The 18,618-nt window shown below is 40.7% G+C and overlaps 1 protein-coding gene across 3 annotated transcripts in view; it reads left to right on the forward strand.

Moving 5' to 3' along the window:
- BEND5 (BEN domain containing 5) overlaps nucleotides 1-18,618 on the forward strand; it is an 879,444-nt gene that overhangs the window by 731,289 nt on the left and 129,537 nt on the right. For all 3 annotated transcript variants that reach the window (XM_085585667.1, XM_085585666.1, XM_021529103.4), the window contains one exon: nucleotides 3,435-3,546. In XM_085585667.1, the coding sequence (XP_085441793.1) occupies nucleotides 3,435-3,546 (112 nt within the window). The remainder of the gene's footprint in view (nucleotides 1-3,434; nucleotides 3,547-18,618) is intronic.

Consider the following 18,618-nt stretch of genomic DNA (forward strand, 5'->3'; position numbering starts at 1 on the left):
TCATCAGGCTCTGTGGCATTGTGACCTGCCACATTCATAAGAGCATTCATGGGCATGATCACTAATGCTCTTGGGATGGGATATCCTCCAGTGCCCTTGTTCCAACCCTCAGTAATTCTGAAGCTGTTTTTGTCTTCCCTTGTACCTCTTGGAGCCTGTAATATTTCCTGATTTTTTATCTTCTGTGTCCCCCTTCTAAGATAATCCTTAAAGAGTCTTTTGATATAATTCAGGGGTTTTTTTCCCCCACCTTGTTAATTTTATATTGAGCACATTAGTTTATTTACAGCACAAAATAAATCTAATCTGTATAGGGCAGATTTGGAGGCACTTTCTAAATTAGGGGAACGCTTACAGCCATGTGAGAAACTGCAGTGAAGCAAATGACAACACTTGCACTCTGAGTAAAAGAGCTGGTCTCAAATATTGAGAGATTATGTATTCTTTTAGGACACGCTCATTTCCCACCATGGAGCTGCTGTTCCCAGAGCATATCTGTATTTCTACTTTGCCTACCCTGTGTTTGAAGCAGCAGGCAAACAGTGGAACCAGCAGCAAAGTGTTCCAGAAATTAACTGGTTTAAGACTGGGAGGATGAATTAAAAGGCAGTGCAGGATGCGATTTTTAAGTTATCCTGTTCATGCTCTTGCATTGGAGGCATTAGCCATGAGGGAGATCACATCAGCTGGGAGAAAGATAATAAAATGAATGCAGGATCTGTAATGGGCACGTGGGAGACTCTTGCCGTGTGTTTTGGTCATGTCCTGATATACATCAGCTTTGAGAGACAGTTCTACATCTAATAGAGTCAATAATCAAATCTGAAGTACCAAGGAACACAACTTGATGTTTCCTTAGAGAGGCCACAAGTTTGCAGCAGATGAATAAAGAGAGAATGTGGTAGATACAAATTTGTCTTTAGGCAAAAAGGAAAGAAAAAAGACTTGAAAACAGGAAGGGGGGAGAAAATATTACACTGTTTTCAGACTGGAAAGAAATAGTAATGCCTACATCAGAAAGTTAATTAATTGTTGTTACATTGATAAATATATGATATACCACATCAAAGACTAGCTAAATGATATTTGAAAATTAATTTGGATTCCTATTAAACAGAGCTCAAAGGAACTTCCCAAATGAATAACTTGTTTGCTAAGCATTGCTTCCTTCTGTTTATAAAGTCTTTTCAAGTAAAGACAACTATTTTCAACTGTCCTTGTTGTTTTAAATGAACTATGAGATTCATCACCAGACATTCCTGACACATCCAAATACTGCAAATTGCAATGCCATATTTAGGATTTTATAAAAATTTGGTATTGCTTACCTTTTTTCTCTATGGGGATGACTTAGATAAAGTTATCTAAAAAGTCCCAAACCTCAAATTTAATATTGACAGCATGCTCATTTTCTCTAGTGTTAAATATTATTCAAAGAAAATGCAAATGTGACACATTAACTATATATATATAAAGTTCCGATTCTGAGCAGCTCTTAAGAAAGTTTTTTTACAGTAAGAATGTTGTTTTTTTGGGAACTGTGCCGAAATACAGTAAAACTCATGGCAGTTTCTGCTTTTATTAAATGAAAAACTCATTTCTCTCATTCTGCTCTTCTGCCAGTTTTATCCTGTGTAATTCCACCTATGTCTCTGGAAGTACTTCTGGTTTTTATTAATGTCTATGAGTTCAAAAGAAGATAGGATTTAGTAGAGCTGAGTGCAGAGAGTTTACATGCAGACAAACAGAAAAGAGAGAATTCTGACACAATATGCTGTGGAGTAAGATGGCAGCAACTTTCTGAGTTGTCTGTTGAATTGTAGCTGTTTAAAATGTCCAGGAAAAAAATTCATCTGGTTTCTATAGAAGCAGAGAAATGGTCACCACGACAAGGAGATGGCTTCTGCACCCCAGCAAGCTGTCCATGGCAGCAGTGATGGAGCTGCAGAGCTGCAGTTGGGTGTTTGAGCTCCCATCAGAGAGCTGATGCTTGGGTTGTGTCAGCCCAAGGAGCAAAGCAGCTCCTGCTTGCTCAGATACCCATAAGAATTTTTACAAAAGAATGTAACATTAACTTTTTATCCTCTGATTCATAGGAAAATATTTATTCATCAGGTTTGGAAATGAATTTCATCCTCTGGTTTCATCCCCTCACTTTTTTAAGCATTTCCCCTCTCTTAGTTTTATTTTCCTTTCTCTTTGCCAATTAAACCTATGGTTTGGGTCTTCAGATTCTCAGATTTTTTTTTTTCAAAGGATAGCACTGCTGGAGTGAATCTCTTGTTTGCATAGGTGTGTTTAAAAGATTAAGGCTGAACAGACATTCTTGTAATAGACATGGGATCAATGAAAGCTCTTCTTTTCTCGAGAAGCTTTAAGGCTTAGCAGCAAGGTTGATTTTTTTGTTTGTTTGTTTTAACTATAGAAGAAGTTGCATCTCTACTTGGGTTTCTATTATTTGTATGGTCTTCTGTAGAAGTCCTGAGCAAGAATTTACCCAACTCATCCCAAGCTTAGCTTTAGTTGAGAAAGTTCTCTTCCTGCATGTATCAGTAGCCAAAGATTTTCTAGGTGATCTCTGCAGCAGGCAAGGGACCTGATTTCCCCCTTCTCCTATTTGTGCCATGTCCAGCTTTCAGATTTCTTTTTCAAATTTCAAATTTAAAATTTTGGTGCTCACTCTATCAACAGCCTACTGAGTTTCAGTGTGGCCTCACAAAGAATTTGGATGCTACTCTGTGGGGCTGTGAGCAGCAGAATCCAAGTCAGGACAGTGTCCTGGCAGGGATCTGAGTCAGGGCAGGAATGAAAAGCCAAGGCGGCATCCATGCTCCAATGCCTACAGGATTTGATGGCTAATAAGCATTTTAACTTTTTGATTTGGTTGGTGTGGGCAGTTGCAGGAGGGGAAGAGACAGAGGCCTCGGGTTAGTGGAACAATGACATTCATGCTTTAAATCCCTTAAGCACAAACCTAATGGCCATTGATTACAAGGCTCTGAACAGCCCTGCTGAGTCAGAACCTGACTGAGGACAAGCTGAAGGTCCAGTTTGGTGGTGCAGTGTGTGAATCAGCCTGGGAGCTGCAGAACCTCAGCCAGAGCTCCAAAGAGAAGGGAACCTCCAAGGTCAGGCAAGGCTGTTCCAGGGCCAGCCTGCCAAAGTGGGGAAAGGCAAAGGATAAAGCGAGCACAGGCTGTGGAAGGGAAGAAGGCTGAATGGCCAGAGCTGCTCCAGTTGATATTCTGCTGGTTATTTCTGAAAGGTGCCATTGCTGCAGGCTTTCCTCAGGGGAACGTTTGCTTTGTTTCCCCCATGAGAACAACGTTTAACTGCTTCAGCCACAGAATAGAACCCTAATTCTGCAGCTGATCCGAGGAGGGGCCGCAGCCCTGCTAAGCTTTTGTGTCTGTTTTCTGTGTGTGTGTGTGCAGGTGCTCGCTGATGGGGTTTGATCTGAACCGGCACTGGGCAAATCCCTCTCCGTGGGCTCATCCCACCCTGCACGGAGTGAAGGAGCTCATCATCGACATGTACAACAACCCGGTGAGTGGGGCCAGCAGCTGCTGAGCCCCCTTGTGCTGAGGGACCGAGCCCCACTGCGGGACATCAGGGCACAGGCAGCGCCAGAAGCGGAGAAAGCGCCTGAAATGACGTTCAGCTCAGCTTAACTATGAAATAATTCTGAAAGCAGGGCCTAAATTCTGTTGAGCTGCTCTCATGCTCTGAGCTGGATTCAAAACAGCAGGCCCCCCCAAAATGAATTAGGGAATGGCACTGATGCTTAATCCGGGGCTCTGGCAGTGGTGACTGAGTGGTGTGCAGTGCAAGAGGGGAGAATATTTGCAAATATTATATAAATGCACGCACGCACTCATGCTCACTCAGAGAAGCAGAGGTGTTCTTGAAGGTGAAATCTTAGCTAATCAGAGGAGATGGATTGAGGAGAATATGGAGAAGAGGAGTGGGAGGGAGGCAGACAGCTATTGAATGTTTGACATCAAAGCACAGAAGGATTATTGAACGTGGCACCTAAGAAAAACTGCTGGGGAAAAAATGGAGATGGGTAGGAAAAAATCACTACCAAAAATAAGAGGAGATATTATAGATTATTATTTTTTTCATTATAGGATTCCTGGTATTTGTCTTTTTCTGCTTCTCACAATGGTGAGGTAATTTGAATCTTTAAGTCCCTGAAGTTTTGCTAATTTTTCCTTTTGTTTTTTCTTTCTTTCCTTTTTCTTTCTGTGAAAAAGGACCTAGCTTGCCTTGCTAATAAATAAAGAGGATTCTTACCCCTGGCTACATCATGTACAGGATAAGACCTCCTTTAATTTAACTCCTGGTTTTCCCAATACATCTTAATTGGACTTTTTATCTTCCAGTAATACCTGTACAGAGGAGTTTTTACGTAAAGGAAGATAGGTTAATAGATAAGATTGTTACATATGGACTGGAATCCAATTGCATGAAAAATATTTCCTTAGACCACTAATTGTTTGGCACAGAATTTGCCTTTCTATTCTGTTTCTGCAGCACCTTGCTCCTTGCATTGTGCCTCTGACCAAGGCTCCTAAACTCTATTAAAGTGATGATGATAATGGTGGAAAGGCACAGAAAGGAGCTTTGGGCCCAGCCTTGTCTTTCCTCTGTTTTCTATCCCAAAAAGCAAGAAAATTTTCCCTCTATACAATGGAGTGAGCATGCAGATTGCTGTAAGAAGAGGTTTCTTTCCAATAATGAAGAGGTCTTGAAACATTACAAGAAAGTTGGGTGTAGGCAAGTGCTTGTAGCCAGTAAGGCAGCAAATCCTGGCACTATTAAAATTCACTGTCAGTAAAGTAAAGCTATTCTTGGAGGTAGGGGGAAGTACTTTTCAACTCCATCCCATTCTAAGGAATATTTGAAAATTCTGGTAGCTTCCAGCTGTCCTATGTGTGAAGAATGAATTCATTTGTTTTGGTGGCTAAAATGAAAAATCAAAAGAACTGTTTGGTGAGAGCTGATCTGAAATGGAAATATTTTTTTTCCCTCCATCTTTCTGTCTCCCACTCTCCCCAGTGATCAGCGTGAGATGAACCAGTTCCAGTTCATTTCTTTCTGAGGGAAAGAAAAGGGAGCCTTTTAAACACAAGTATAATATTTCATTTTCAAGGTTATTTTTTTTTTAAATACTCTATAGAATTTTTTTTTATTAAGGTACCAGCAAAGTTCAGGTCCCTCTTCAGAATTCCATTTCTTAGTGAATTAGCTACCAACCAAAAAAACCTTTTTGTCTGGCCTTGTCAACACCAGCCTTTCTGGCAGTTTCAGGGATGCTCAGCAATGCAATGTTTTATATGGGATTAGTGTTATTTTCAGGAAATGCCAGATTCTTAGACCCTCTGATCCCAGTAATATTGGTATGAAAAAGACATATCCAAACTGCTGGGGCAAAAGGGGGAGACAATCCAGCTGCCATGTCCATGCACCATCCTGCTTTAGCAGTGATTGCTCTTATTAAGTTATGACAGAGTGCCAGAATAAAACCTGCTTAAAATCCCTTCAGGCAGCTAAAAATTTTAGGTGCTTTTCAGGGGTAGAGTGTTACTTTCAGATGACTAATACATGATAGATGGGTGGCTGCATGCACAGGTGACCTGCTGCAGGAGAGCTGGTGTCAGACTGTGCCACATCAGGCATTTTGCATTTGAACACATCTGTCCTGCCACCCTCTCCTCATCTAAAGTCTCCCCACACTGGGGAAAATGAAATTAGATGCAAAACCCAATTCCCTGAGAAATTATGTAATAAAAAAATAACCTTCATCCCTCCCATTGCAGACAAGATCTGCTGTGAAGGGCTGTCCACAGGAGACTGTGTTGTTTAAAGAAAGAGAAAGTTTGGCTTCATGTTGCCATTGCAGAACAGCTCAGTGCAGGACTTTTAGATGTATTCATTCCCTTAAATCACTTAAGGAAAATTAGCTGCCATAAGACCATAAAACCATGTTTTAAATATTGCTGCATAGGAGGATTTTTCTTCTGCTCTGCAGTATGGGAGATAAGCTCTTTCCTTTGAAAAAAAGTTCATTCTGGAGCAGGGAGGATGAGTGACACAGAAATAAGTGAAGTGGGTATGAGGCACACACACACAATGCCACAGCTACAGTGATTCCAGCACTGAGTGTTCCAAGGCTGAGTGTTTGCTGTAGTTACTGTATAAAAATAATCCAAAGTACTTGTGGTTCACTGTTCTTCTGAGTTTTACAAAGTGTGCTTATTTTATTTTATTTTTAAAATGTTTCAGAGTCTGTAAGGACCATATTGCCCTCAGGAGGAAATGGATGGGTCAAGAAATGAGAGAACAATAGGAAGCTTTTGATCTCCTTGCCACTGATTTTGACACAGTTACTCTGATGATCAATGTCTTTATGTTGACCTACATGGAGTGAGGGGATATTTTCAGCTGTTTCTAATGCTATCAGTGTTGCAGATAGTGAAGTGATAGTCTCCTCTAGATCATGTGCTGCTGGCTGGGGATATTTCTGTTCCCAAGCACCTTTGCCTACCCATACATGAGCAAGCAATGTCTACCCACCACTCCACCTGATGATAGCTGTTGATGGTTTCCCTGTCTGTGCTGGAGCAGGTAGCAGAATTATCTCAGAACATGAATGCATTGTTTAAACCAGCTCAGCTGGCTCCTGTTTGCAGTTTGTTAAAGAATGTTCATGTGAGCCATTCCAGCACCCTTTAAAAACAGATTTAGTGGGTGCACTCAGGCTGTATGATCAGTGTCAGCTGAGCCCCCTCGACATGAGCACTGTGATATGGTCTTTACTTACAGGTGCTGGTGTTATTCTCCCATCTAGACCTCTCCCTCACCGAGTTCTCCAAAGGAAAACTCCCACATAATAAGCAGCTACTCAGTGTTTTAACTTCAGTGTTCATTGTGCAGCCTTGTCCTGTGTTTGCTGTGTCCTATGCAGATCCTGCTCTGAAGACAGAACTGTTCATCTCCCTGCAGGCTCTGTTCTGCTCATTGCTGTACCCTGGGAGCATTGCAGATGTGTGGAGTTTGGGGGGGGACCCTGTGAGAGACAAATGTTTCATCCCTGTGTGGATAGGAAACACTTATGATCACACCTACTCATTTGTGATAGATGGTTTAGGATGCCTGGAATCAGATTTGTTTCATGTCATTCAGCAGAGTGATACCTGCACTTGCATCTAACCAATGCTTGCAAAGAAGATTGGGATAGACTATTTCTGTAATTTGGCTCTCCTAGGACCTAGGAGACAAGGAATAGACTGTGACTGACCATTTGGGATTAATCTGTTTCAAGTAATTTGCTCCTCCCAAGTAAAAATGCAGACGTGGGATTCAGGGCTCCCAGGCACTCTCACTGCAACACTGGACTTTGTGTTCTTTCTTCTGTGTTTCTTCTGTTCTTCCTGTTTTCCACCTCATGTTGAATTGAAGCTGGAGTCCTAGAAGCAGATGATTCCTTTGCTAGATGCTGTTCACCTTGTGCCCTGAGTGAGCCAGAGACCCGTCCAAAAAACCCCACTTACCTGGGATGTGCTCCTTAACTAGAATCTCCTTTGTCATGCACACATATATTAAAATTTAAATTATTTCTGCAAAACCGACTTTTCTGTATCCGTTCCTGACTTTGGAGTGCTTGATGTTGCAGCCCTTACATACTTTTAATACTATTCTGGGTGAAAGTTTTCAATGTAAAATGAAAGCCCCAGCATGCTAAAATCTGAGTCATCTGCTGGGCTGGAACCTTTAGATCCACCACACAGACATCTGCCACAGGGGCTGATGAATTAGCTGATAGAGGATGGCAATCTGCTATTGCTGTGGACAGGAAAGAGGGAGGGAAGGAGCCTGTGGGCTTTTGGGGGTATCTGCTGACAAGAGCATTAGTAATAAGATAGGATGAGTAAACATAATACTGAAGGCATGGGGAGGGTTGCTATTTAAGGGTGAATGACACCTTTTATGTTTTTGAGGAGGTTTTCTTAAGATCCCATGTGCAGGCTCAGATTTGAACAAAATCATTATTTTCCAATCTTCCTGTCTCTGAGGAGGCCTACCTTTTGATCCAGGTAGGTTTGAGTGGGCAAGCAGCAAGAGTATAGGGGAATTAGCCTGGTAAGTCAGTGTAACTGGATTCTTCAGCAGATGACTGTGCTCCTCTTCAGGAGAATGTATTTGCTTTCTTCCAAAGTTATTGAACATATAGTCCCCTGTGTTATCATCTCTCCCCAGGCCTTCTTTAGAGGCTGATAGGTGTCCTCATGGGGCTGGCTCCCCTCAGAGCATCCTGCACCTCCCTGCTGCAGGAAGACAGCAGAGAGAGCTGCTTTGGGGAAAAAGGCCTGATCTCTGAGTTCCAGCTTGTGACTGATAAGCCCTGATAACAGAAAGCAGGTGAGGGTGAAGGTTGAGTGCTGTGTGAAGCAGGTGAGCTCCCAGATGACACTCCCACGTTGTCTCCCTCCTCTGTAACTCATCAGAGCTGCCTGTCCTCTCCAGCCAGGTGGTTTCTCTAGGTTTCCCCACTGCCAAGGAGTACAACCCCTTTCCCCTGGCTGTGCTCACAGACTTCCTTTCCATTTCCTGTTTCTGCCATTCTGGTTCTGTGTTTTCATTGCTGTCAGAAGGTTCAGCAGGTGTTCTTACCATCCACACCACTCCCCAGCTCTTTCCAAGATGCAATTGGGTTTTGATGCTCGATGAAGTCCCTCCATCAGTGCCCATCTTTGTGCTGCTCTGTTTCAGACACATTTAAGCCACCCACTGAACAATTCTTGTTGTTGAACCTACATCCTTTCTAGGTCTCCAGTAACACCATTTAGAGTGTACTGTCAAGGAGGGGAGCTGTGACAGTGCAGGAGCAGTGCTGCTGTGGGACTGCTCCACATGCAGCACATCCAACCCCCCACTTTCCCCATTATCCTCAACTTTTGCAATGAAACAAATCAGGATTTTTGGTTTTCCTCTTATCCCTGTCATACTTTGAGAGAAGCATTCTATTTTTATGGAAAACTAAGTCACAAAACATAGATTTGGAATCCTGGAACTGATACTCTGCAGGTTGCAACTACCCCCAGTGGCAGCATTGTTTTAGTGACCTCATATCCCCTCTCCTTTGGGCAGTGCCACATTCTTCACCAGACAATTCCACATTTAGAAAATGCAGCTGGTCTCCAAAATGTGTGTGCTTTGCTGGAGAGTGACATAAATTTTATTTTTGTCAGTCCTGTAAAGTGTGTCAATCTTAGAGACTCTGCTTCCACTCCTCTACTGAAATGATGTTGTTAGTATTACCACCAGTGTGATACTGGATATTTGACGAGTAAAGTATAACAACAGATTTTGCAAGGTTTTCACATCAAAACTGTACATTTAGGCTTCTTATGCTATAAGCCCTCAAGTAGCATTTTCTAATCTAACATTTGAATGACTGCAAGCAATTGTTTTCTCTTCAAAAATTCTTCTTTTCCCTCATCATGTCCCCTGCTTCTGTTATAAACTGGAGCAGCAAACTGGAAAATATTTTACTAGAAAACGATAAGCTCATTCTCATTCTAGCTGAAGCCAGTTTGGATGTTAATAAATGTCTGGAAAGGCTTTAGGTTGGGATTTGGTGTTGCTCAGAACTCACTTGGAGCCAAACAGATCAGCTGAGGTCTGCATCATCTGGTGTGGGGAGCCATAGCAGATTAGCACAGGGTAATGAGCTCTGTAACATCACACACTACCTGGCTCCATTTTGCTGTTAGCAGAGCTCCTACACTTCTTTCCCCAGCTAAACATCTCAGTAGTAGTGAATAATCATTTTTAACTCAATATTGAATTTTAACAGCACACTAGGAAACGATACTCAGAGAATCCCTCAGACATCCTGGGCTGTCATTTGTACCTGATGGTTTTTACTCCAGTATCAAAACAGCCATTGCCAAGCACCATCTTTTGCCAACAATTCTCAGGATAATACAGTATAAATTATTCTGGGTTCTTAGGCAGAAAGGCCAACATGCTGCCTCCTGTTTCTCTCCTCCTGAAGCTCAGTATGTGTTCAGCTGGGATAGCCCTGTGGCCCCTTGCTATGGCAATGCTCATGTTTGTGCCATTTTTTTAATGTTGCAGAAGTGCCCTGTACCACTTCTCTCATGCAGCTCCCTGTTGAATGAAGTGTAACTTTTCAGTATTTTGAAAATATCATTCTTATTTCAGTCCTTTGTTGAACAGTAGCAAGAACACCCTTTCTCTCAGTGCTGTAATTTAGCAATCTGATGAAGATCTTCCTCTTGGACCAGCATAATCAGAGTTACTAATGCTCTAGCTAACATTCTACTTCATATAGGCTGTCTAAAAGTATTCCCATTAAACTTTGCTCATTGTTAAATAAGGATAAATATGGTATCTGCTGACAGAAGCAAAGGTGGTATGCATGATCAGTTTGGTAGCTATGGCATTTTCTGATAAGCAATCTTATCTGTGAGAGTTCAGAACTCCTCGGTTCCTTTCATGCAATTTTAACAATTCTACTTCCTGGATAAACATTCTCTCTTGATCTAATAATTTGTGCTATGTTTATACCTGGTGAAGAGGCTTCTGATCTTAGCAACTTTCTTCCCACAGTCCTTTAAACACACACAGTATTCAAAGAAACTTGCAAACAGCAGAGCTGGTTTTACACTAGAACAGATTATTTGCAGGAGATGCTGAATCTTTGCCACTGCAGGGTTTTATTACAGGTATTTATTGGAAAAAGGTTTAGATAGAGTTAATTCCCTTTTGAGGCAGTTGAATACACTCAATAAACTCTACAGATTTCCTTCTCATCTCCAATCAATCTATGATTTTTGTCCCTTCCCTTTGATTTGTTTTCAACATGTAAATCTTCATAAATATAAATGTATATGTAGAAGTGAATATATAATTTCTCTGGTAACTTTTAGGAATCATTAACATTGCCTCATTGTTAAAGTGATAGTCAAGGAAGGGAGTGCTATTCAAGCCAACCAGTGCTAATAGTCTTATTTTTTGCTAAGCAAAATTTATATTTTGAAATTATAAATCACATTTCATCTAAACTAGACAGGCTTTTGGCTGGTTTTGTTTTGTTTTGATCATACTTGCATGTTTGCAGTCTAGCTCTGGGTGATGCTCCACTATATTTTTGTCAAATACTCCAGACTCTCCAGGAAACAAGTCTGAAATGTGTCTACAGCTACCAAATTTCTCTCTGTTTGTACTCAGTCATTGTGCTAATCATTTCATCGTGGTAATCTCTGACTCAGGTTGTGGTTTCTTTGGTTGTCTGAGTATTTTTTTGCTATCTCTTTTGGTAATGTTTTTATCTAGAATAGGAACAGTTTCAGGTAAAACAAATAACACATAGAAGGATAAATTTTTGTAATCCCAGTGACTAAAATTTTCTTTTTTTCAACACAATAAGGGCCAGCTTTCATTTGTACCTGACACTTCTAATCTGTTGTTCTCCATGATAATTAGATGTCTGCATGAAGTACTGCAGACACATCAGTGTGTGGTTCTCTATCATATCTCTAGATAAGGGTCCCTTTACTCAACTCTGATATTCTCCCAGGTTCTGTTAATTCTTGTGACGTGGGTGTCTGTGTGTAGTACCATCTGGTACTGCTCCAAACATCTGAACCGGTTTGGGGTTTTTTCCAGGAGTTTGCCATTCTGAGGAATCTCTGTGCTGCTGCTTTTTGTTTGGGGCAGGCATGTTAGTTATGACCTCCACTTTGCAGTGATCTACTGTACACCTTATCTTCTCTTCCAGGTGTTTTATTGCTATTACACGGAACTTATGGTGCTGCTTTCTTAGTTTTAGCTCAGCATCTCAGTCTCTTTCCATGGCTCTTTAGGGCCTTTAGTCAAACTCCTCTCTTTTACCTTGGATCAAAATATTATCCATCAAAGCTTTAGTATCCTCTCTACCATCAAAACACGGTTGTATTTTCCTGGGATGTGCCTAGGGGGCTGAACACAACTCAAATATCCCTCTGAGGAAATAGTGTCTCCTAAAATAGTTTTTTGAAGATGTACAGCCATGTTCTCTATTTTTCTGGGGGCATCTGTCGGCACCCTGCTGATGAATCAGAGCCATCTCTTCAAAGAATTTACCCCTTGCCAATGGAGGAAAACATTCCCTTTATATAATACACTTTTTTTTGGACTGGGTGTACAAGAGGGGTTCAGCATGGATTCTTTTCTCCCTCTTTTGCACTTTCTTCCTGCTTATACATTCTGTAATTCTTACGGATGTGATATTATTGAATTCCTCTTATCATCTGCACTGGGGAAAGAGGGTTTTGGATTTTTAAATTTTAAGTAACATTAATCAGGGAGTGGCTGACATGTTCAGTGCTGCATTGAGAGTTTCCTCGAGTCTGAGAGAGATCATTAAGCTCCTCCTCAGTAATTCTGGTTTCATGTTTCTCCTCCCCTTCTCAGTTTTTCAGTGAGACATGGGAGTTTGAGATTTTTTTTTTTTAGCCACTTATGGAAAAACTCCCCCTTCGCGTCTGCTTCTTCCCCAAGTGCTTCTATAAAGTGAGTCAGAGTCAAGGTCACTGACAAGTCTGCTTCAGTGCTTGCATTTGAACTGCTGAGCACTCAGGAGAATGAGCTCCTGCACAATGCAGCACTCAATTCCAGCTGCCTCTTGCCAGAGCTTCTTAGAGTCAGGGCTGCTCGCAGGATGCAAGTGGAAATGCCTGCAATGAGCTGATCCATTTTATTTTTCCCACTTCAGAAGGTGTTGGGACCATGCCCTTTGTTCAATTTTCCTGGGATTGCATTTGCCTTTTAAGACACAGGGGCAAAGCCACTGCCAGGGTTTTTTTATTTGATACAAAAGAGCTCTTAGTATTCAAAAATGACTAAGAGACAGCTGGCCAAATGTTTGACCTAACTAAGTCTGCTCATGCTATTCCACTGGTGTGAGATAGCAGTAATAGAGCCAGTGGACAATTAGCCCAGTGTATGCAATGAAGATGGGTAAAGTGAAATGCTGATTTTAAATGAGAATATTGACATAATAGCATCTCAATCAGGCAGCACTGGAATAGCAGTGTAAAATTATACACTAATAACAGAGGAAACCAAGCCAGCAGAGGAGTGACATTACAGTTCAAAGAAAGATCAGAAGGAAAAAAGAGAAAAGAAGGAAGAAAAAAAAAAAAAAAGGCAGGGAGTGGAATTGTATCAACAAGTACTGAAAAATCCCACAATCTCTGTGCATTAAAATTTCATGCCAAAATGGGATGGTGGCACTAAGCATCTTTACTGTTATGTTCAGAAGCAATGAGGACTCAAAGAATGTAATGGCAGAGCCTGATTAAGGGTCATGATTAAAGCTGATGTAGAAACCACATTCATAGACTTTAAAAATGGCATCTTCTGGAAGCAAAAAATCAAAGAGCCTGAAAGAGAAGAGCAGCTTATTTTTTTTTTAATTTAACCCTTAGTAAGGATTATGTGTTGATTGAAAACATACCTGTCATAGCAACATTCTGCAATAATAAATATTAACGTGCTCAAATTCATCATTCCTGGTAGAATATGAAAACCAAAAAGACCTTAGAATGGCACATACTTCTGAAAGGGGGCCAACATAAAATGGAAAAAGAAGTCTAAAGCAGCAGCTAAAATGGCAAACCAGAACAAAATAACATTTTGGGATGACATGGCAGCTATATAAAAATCACCATTTTAGGATGCATTTTTGCAGCTTTACCTTTAGAGAGTGTGTTACCCCTATTGGAAAACCCCATAACTTTATAAAAAGTTACAAGAGAAGTTAGCAAAGGGGATTCTTAGACTGAAGAAGGTCATTAGCATTAAAGGATACCCTTTGAAGTCTTGCCCAAATGAACTAAGGGAAAAAAAACCCACAGTACACTCTGGCAAGTTAAATGCAAACCCATAATAATAGCGAACAAAAACAATTTTGAAGAATAACTTGCTAAAGGCATAAAAACTAATAATAAAAACTTTTTCAAACACATCAGAGGCAAGAAGCCTGCCTGAAGGTCTATAAGGTTGATAGATGATCAAGATGTAAAAGAAGTGCTCAAGGAAAAGAAGGCCTTTCCAGAAAAGCTAAATGAGTTATTTGCTTTGGTGTTCACAGTGAGGAGCCTAAAGGGAATTCCCAAATTAGAGTTGCTCTTTATGGGAGACAAGTCAGCTAACATGGATAACAGTGGTTTAATGGGAGTTTTCATTTTTGAAAGTAGAATTTATACATCTGCTGGCCTTTTTTTGGGGATTTGATGAGCATGAAGACAAACGCAGTCAACCTGTTGCCTGTTTTAAATTTCTGAAAAGCAATGGTAAATTTCTAATGAAATTATTTTAAAGAAGTGAAGAACCAAGTTGTCTTGGATGATCTGAGCTTTTTGTGCTCATTTATGCTTTTAGTTGCATTGTTTCCTTAAATATCCTGTGCTGCCCACATCCAGGGATCTGCATGGATATTCTTTCATGAGCACGTGCTTGGCAAAGAAAACACAGCTCCTGCTACTGCTCTCTGACACAGCCTCTTGTAGTGTTCCCTGATTAAATTAGAAGGGGTGGCTGTTTGATGGCTGGATTGGCACTAGCAGGTTTGTGAACAATCAGTAGTGGTTGTTCTGCCTAAAATAGGGCTCTGTTCTGTCCTGTGTACCCCTGCATTCCTGTAATTCTGATGCTTGGGGACATCTGAATTTTAGTGGAGTGTTGTAGTGCCATAAAAAAAAAAAAAAAAAAAAAAAAAAAAAAACCAAAAAAAAAACCAAACTGTGTTTTGATGGGAAACATTTACATACTATGTGATTTCCCTGGATAAAAGATCATTATCCTCAGGGTTAATGATTAGATTGTCTGTGACAATATGCAGAGGTATAGGATAGGCCCACTGATTTGTTGGCATATGCCATTCCAAAATTGTAATCCCAGATAATCCTGTAGACAGGACCCTCCACTGCTTATTTTCAGTTTGTGCCTGGTTTATTGTGTCAACCAGAGCCCATGCCTGACAACAGGAATCCTGTGAGAAAAACAGAGCAACTGCCTAACAGCTGAAAGGAAGGTAACTAATGCATCCAGTGGGGATATTTAGGCAGATAGGTTTTAGTTACAGAGTGAGTGACTAGAGCTGAACGAATAATACTGATTCCCTTCTGCAAAGTATAATAGATATCCTTTATGATTTCAAGTTGCCAGAATTTTTTTTCCTTTTGCAAATTCATCCTATGAGGATTGTAACGAAACAGAGCTGCTTCCACAGTTGTTATTTTCCTTAAACCTGAAAAACTGCTCTTTTAGTTTCATAGGCATCAAAAAATAGCTTAATGCTGGTAGCATTACTAGCTGGCTTTTGCAGGCAGCAACCCTGCAGTTCTGCATATGTTTTCTTGATCTAGAGCCCAGTTTAAGCTGTTGAATGGGGTATGTGTCTCTAATGTTCCCTAAGTGCAATTATGAAAAGAAATTGTTTATTTGAATCATTAATCAGTCTCTGGATGGCTGCAAGTTCTTATATTTCATGGCTGGTTTCCATGATGTATATGACCTACTCCTAGCATTGCTCAAGCTGCACTGGAACAAGACTTAATTCCTACTCTTGTTAAAGCTTTTTTAGTGACTTTCTTCACTAGTTTATGCTTAGAAACTCTCCCAAACCCAGATGACCACTATATGCAAAGGCTCCTCAGACAAGAAAACTGAATTAGTATCTTAAATCTTTCAAGTTAGTGTTACACAAGAGATCAATGTTTCCTACGTGGATGCATTCAGTCATCTCTTCAGAATCTGATTACTATATGCCTTGTGAAAAATCTAATTAAAATTAATGAATTAATTAACAGAAGTTTAATTTTCTTCTTGTCAGGAGATACATCATGATGTTGGAATTTTACCACATCAAAGTTAGCAGTAGTCCCCATCTTAAAAGTATTTTGAAAGCTTCTGCTTGCTGTCTTCTGCAGTGCTGACACCAGTGGATCAATAGGTTTTTAAAAGCAGACAGGAATCACCGTGATAATCTAGTCTGACTTACAAAGTACTAAATATCATCCATCATGGTTTTCCTAAATGGGCATCAAAGTCTGAGCTTCCCCAACTTCTGGTGGCTTAGCTGTTAGAGAAAATGACTGATCTAAAAGAGCTTAGAGGATTTATCTCACAAGAGCATCTAGAATATCAAATCTTTCTCAAATATCTTCAAAACTCCATTCCTGTACTGGTAAGGTAGTTTTCTTTAAATGAATTCTTTTCTTTAAAAAAAATAAATTCTTTTTTCTCTTCAGTACATCTACTTCTGGAAGTGACATATAGGAAACTGCAGTATAGAGCTGGTTTACTGAGCTGGGTTGTTTTGCTGGCCTGAGCTGCAGAATCTGACCATACTTTTATGTGATAAATCTGCCTGAGCATGCTGAAAGCCAGAGATACTCCAACGTGTGAGCTGCCTCCTTCATTTCTGTGGGGCTTGTTTGTGTTCCAGGGTGACTCCTTTAGAGACAATGCTGATAATTATTTCATTATTTCTCAAGACATAGGAAGGATCACATTACGAAGACTGATAATCCTGGATTCACATAAATGTATATCTGGGAGATACAGAGAGTTGCTGGAACATAAACAGCAAAATTTAAGTTAACACACACCACAGAGCATATGGGCAGGGAAGGAAAATCAACAGTGTGTTTGATACTGCTGAAAAGGGAGCTCAGCAAAATGATTTGTGTGCCAGGTTTGTAAAAGCAGTGCAGTTTTGCTCCCTCCTTCATCCTGGTGTTTGTGTCTGGTTTATAGAATCACAGGACACTTAGGTTTGGGAAGGACCTCCAGAGATCATCCAGCCCCCCTCCAGGCAGGGTCACCTGGAGCAGGTTACACAGGAACACGTCCAGATGGGTTTGGAATGTCTCCAGTGAGGGAAATCCATAATCTCCCTGCTCAGCCTGTCCCAGTGTCCTGCTCAGTGTGCAGAATTTCTTCTTTGTGTTGAGGCTCACCCCACTGGCCCCCTTGGCCACAAGGACACCGCCAGCTCATAGCCAAGGTTGACAACACCTTGTGTTGATGTATAGAATTTAATGGGTGTTTTGGTAGTTTTGATGCTTTTTCCCTGTTAACACTGCATAATATGTAATGCTACTAGTACTATCACGTAATTTTGTTAAATAGCTTGTTGCTTTAAATCTTTTCATTTTGGCCTGTCCCCTGAAAGTTTCATTTTTAACTGTGAGAATATCTTGCATTTAGGTTTTGCTTTTCAATAGAACTCTCTGAAGCAGGATCCTGTCCTGTCTCATTGTATCTTGAAGACAAACTTCCCAAGTTTAAATGCAAGTTAGGAATCAGTTTATGCCCTACTGAAATGTAGTCACCTCTGGAAAAGACCCCATCAGCAGAGCACTATTTGAAGGCTATTTACTTAGATGTGCATCAAGAAAAATCTATTTCTGTTCTGAGTCCAGCTATTCTATTGTTTTGTATTTTTTGAAAATAAACTGCCTTCATCTCACTATTGGTCTTCTGCTAGGGAATTTGTGGTGGTTTATGACCTCCCCCAAAAAGGATATTCACTGTAGAATTAAATCTCAGCAGGAGTAGATTTAATCCTCCCTGATGACTTGTAGTCTATGGAAACATTATTGCCTGTGCTTGGTTGGTGAGTCTGCCCTTCAGGAACTGGATGTTCTCCTCTTGCTGCAGTTAACTCATGCAATAGAGACAGGTTTTTATTCTGTTTATGTCCCTTGATAATGGCTGTATTGATCTGGCCTGATGTAAGCAAAGGTTCACAGTTCACCCAGTGTTGCTAAGGGTACCAGACTATTACTGCCACCAGCAGACACATTCCATCATCCCTCAGCCACAGTGTGTGAAAGCTGGAGCAGCAGGATGCCACATGTTGGTGACTCAGGAAAATGGCATGTGTCAAAATCTGGCATATGTCACACTTGGATGCTGCTAAAATTAGAGGATATTTTTTGTCATCTTTGTTTTGACTGCCAGGCATTGCAGGAGCAATTAAAGGTTAGCCTAATTTTTACTTGTTTGGAAACATAAGTCACAATGACAATGGTGTGCAAAACCACCTACGAATTCTGTTTTCAAATAACTGAGCGTTCCTTTCTTTTAAAAAATTATCAAAGTGGCTAAAGCTGCTCTGAGCCAGGAGTAAGAAGGGTGAGGAAGGTAGGGTGTTGTCCAGCCTGACAGCTCTGGGCAAATTGCTTCAACATCTTCTTGCTTGTTCAGTTCAACAAGGAATTTTCACTAGAAAGCAAAAGCCAGGAGAAAAGGTTTTGATTCTGAGTTTTTACTTGCAGCAACTCCAAGCAGAGCTGCAGGAATGGGAGCTGCTGAATCTTTGCTTTGTTTAGAAAAAAAATAGGTCTGTGTACTTGATTTTCCTAGCACAAACCCCTAGTTGTCCCTGAAAATAAGAAATAATATTCCAGCTCTGCAATGATGACTATGTCTCACCGTAACAGAATACTTTGACCTGTTTTAGTCTATTTTAAAAGCAAGAGGCCTCACACCATAGCTGGGAAGGGGTGGTGGTGAGAGAACAGGATTAACTAC

The sequence above is a fragment of the Lonchura striata genome, chromosome 8 (assembly GCF_050655825.1).
Source record: "Lonchura striata isolate lonStrDom1 chromosome 8, ASM5065582v1, whole genome shotgun sequence".
NCBI lineage: Eukaryota > Metazoa > Chordata > Aves > Passeriformes > Estrildidae > Lonchura > Lonchura striata.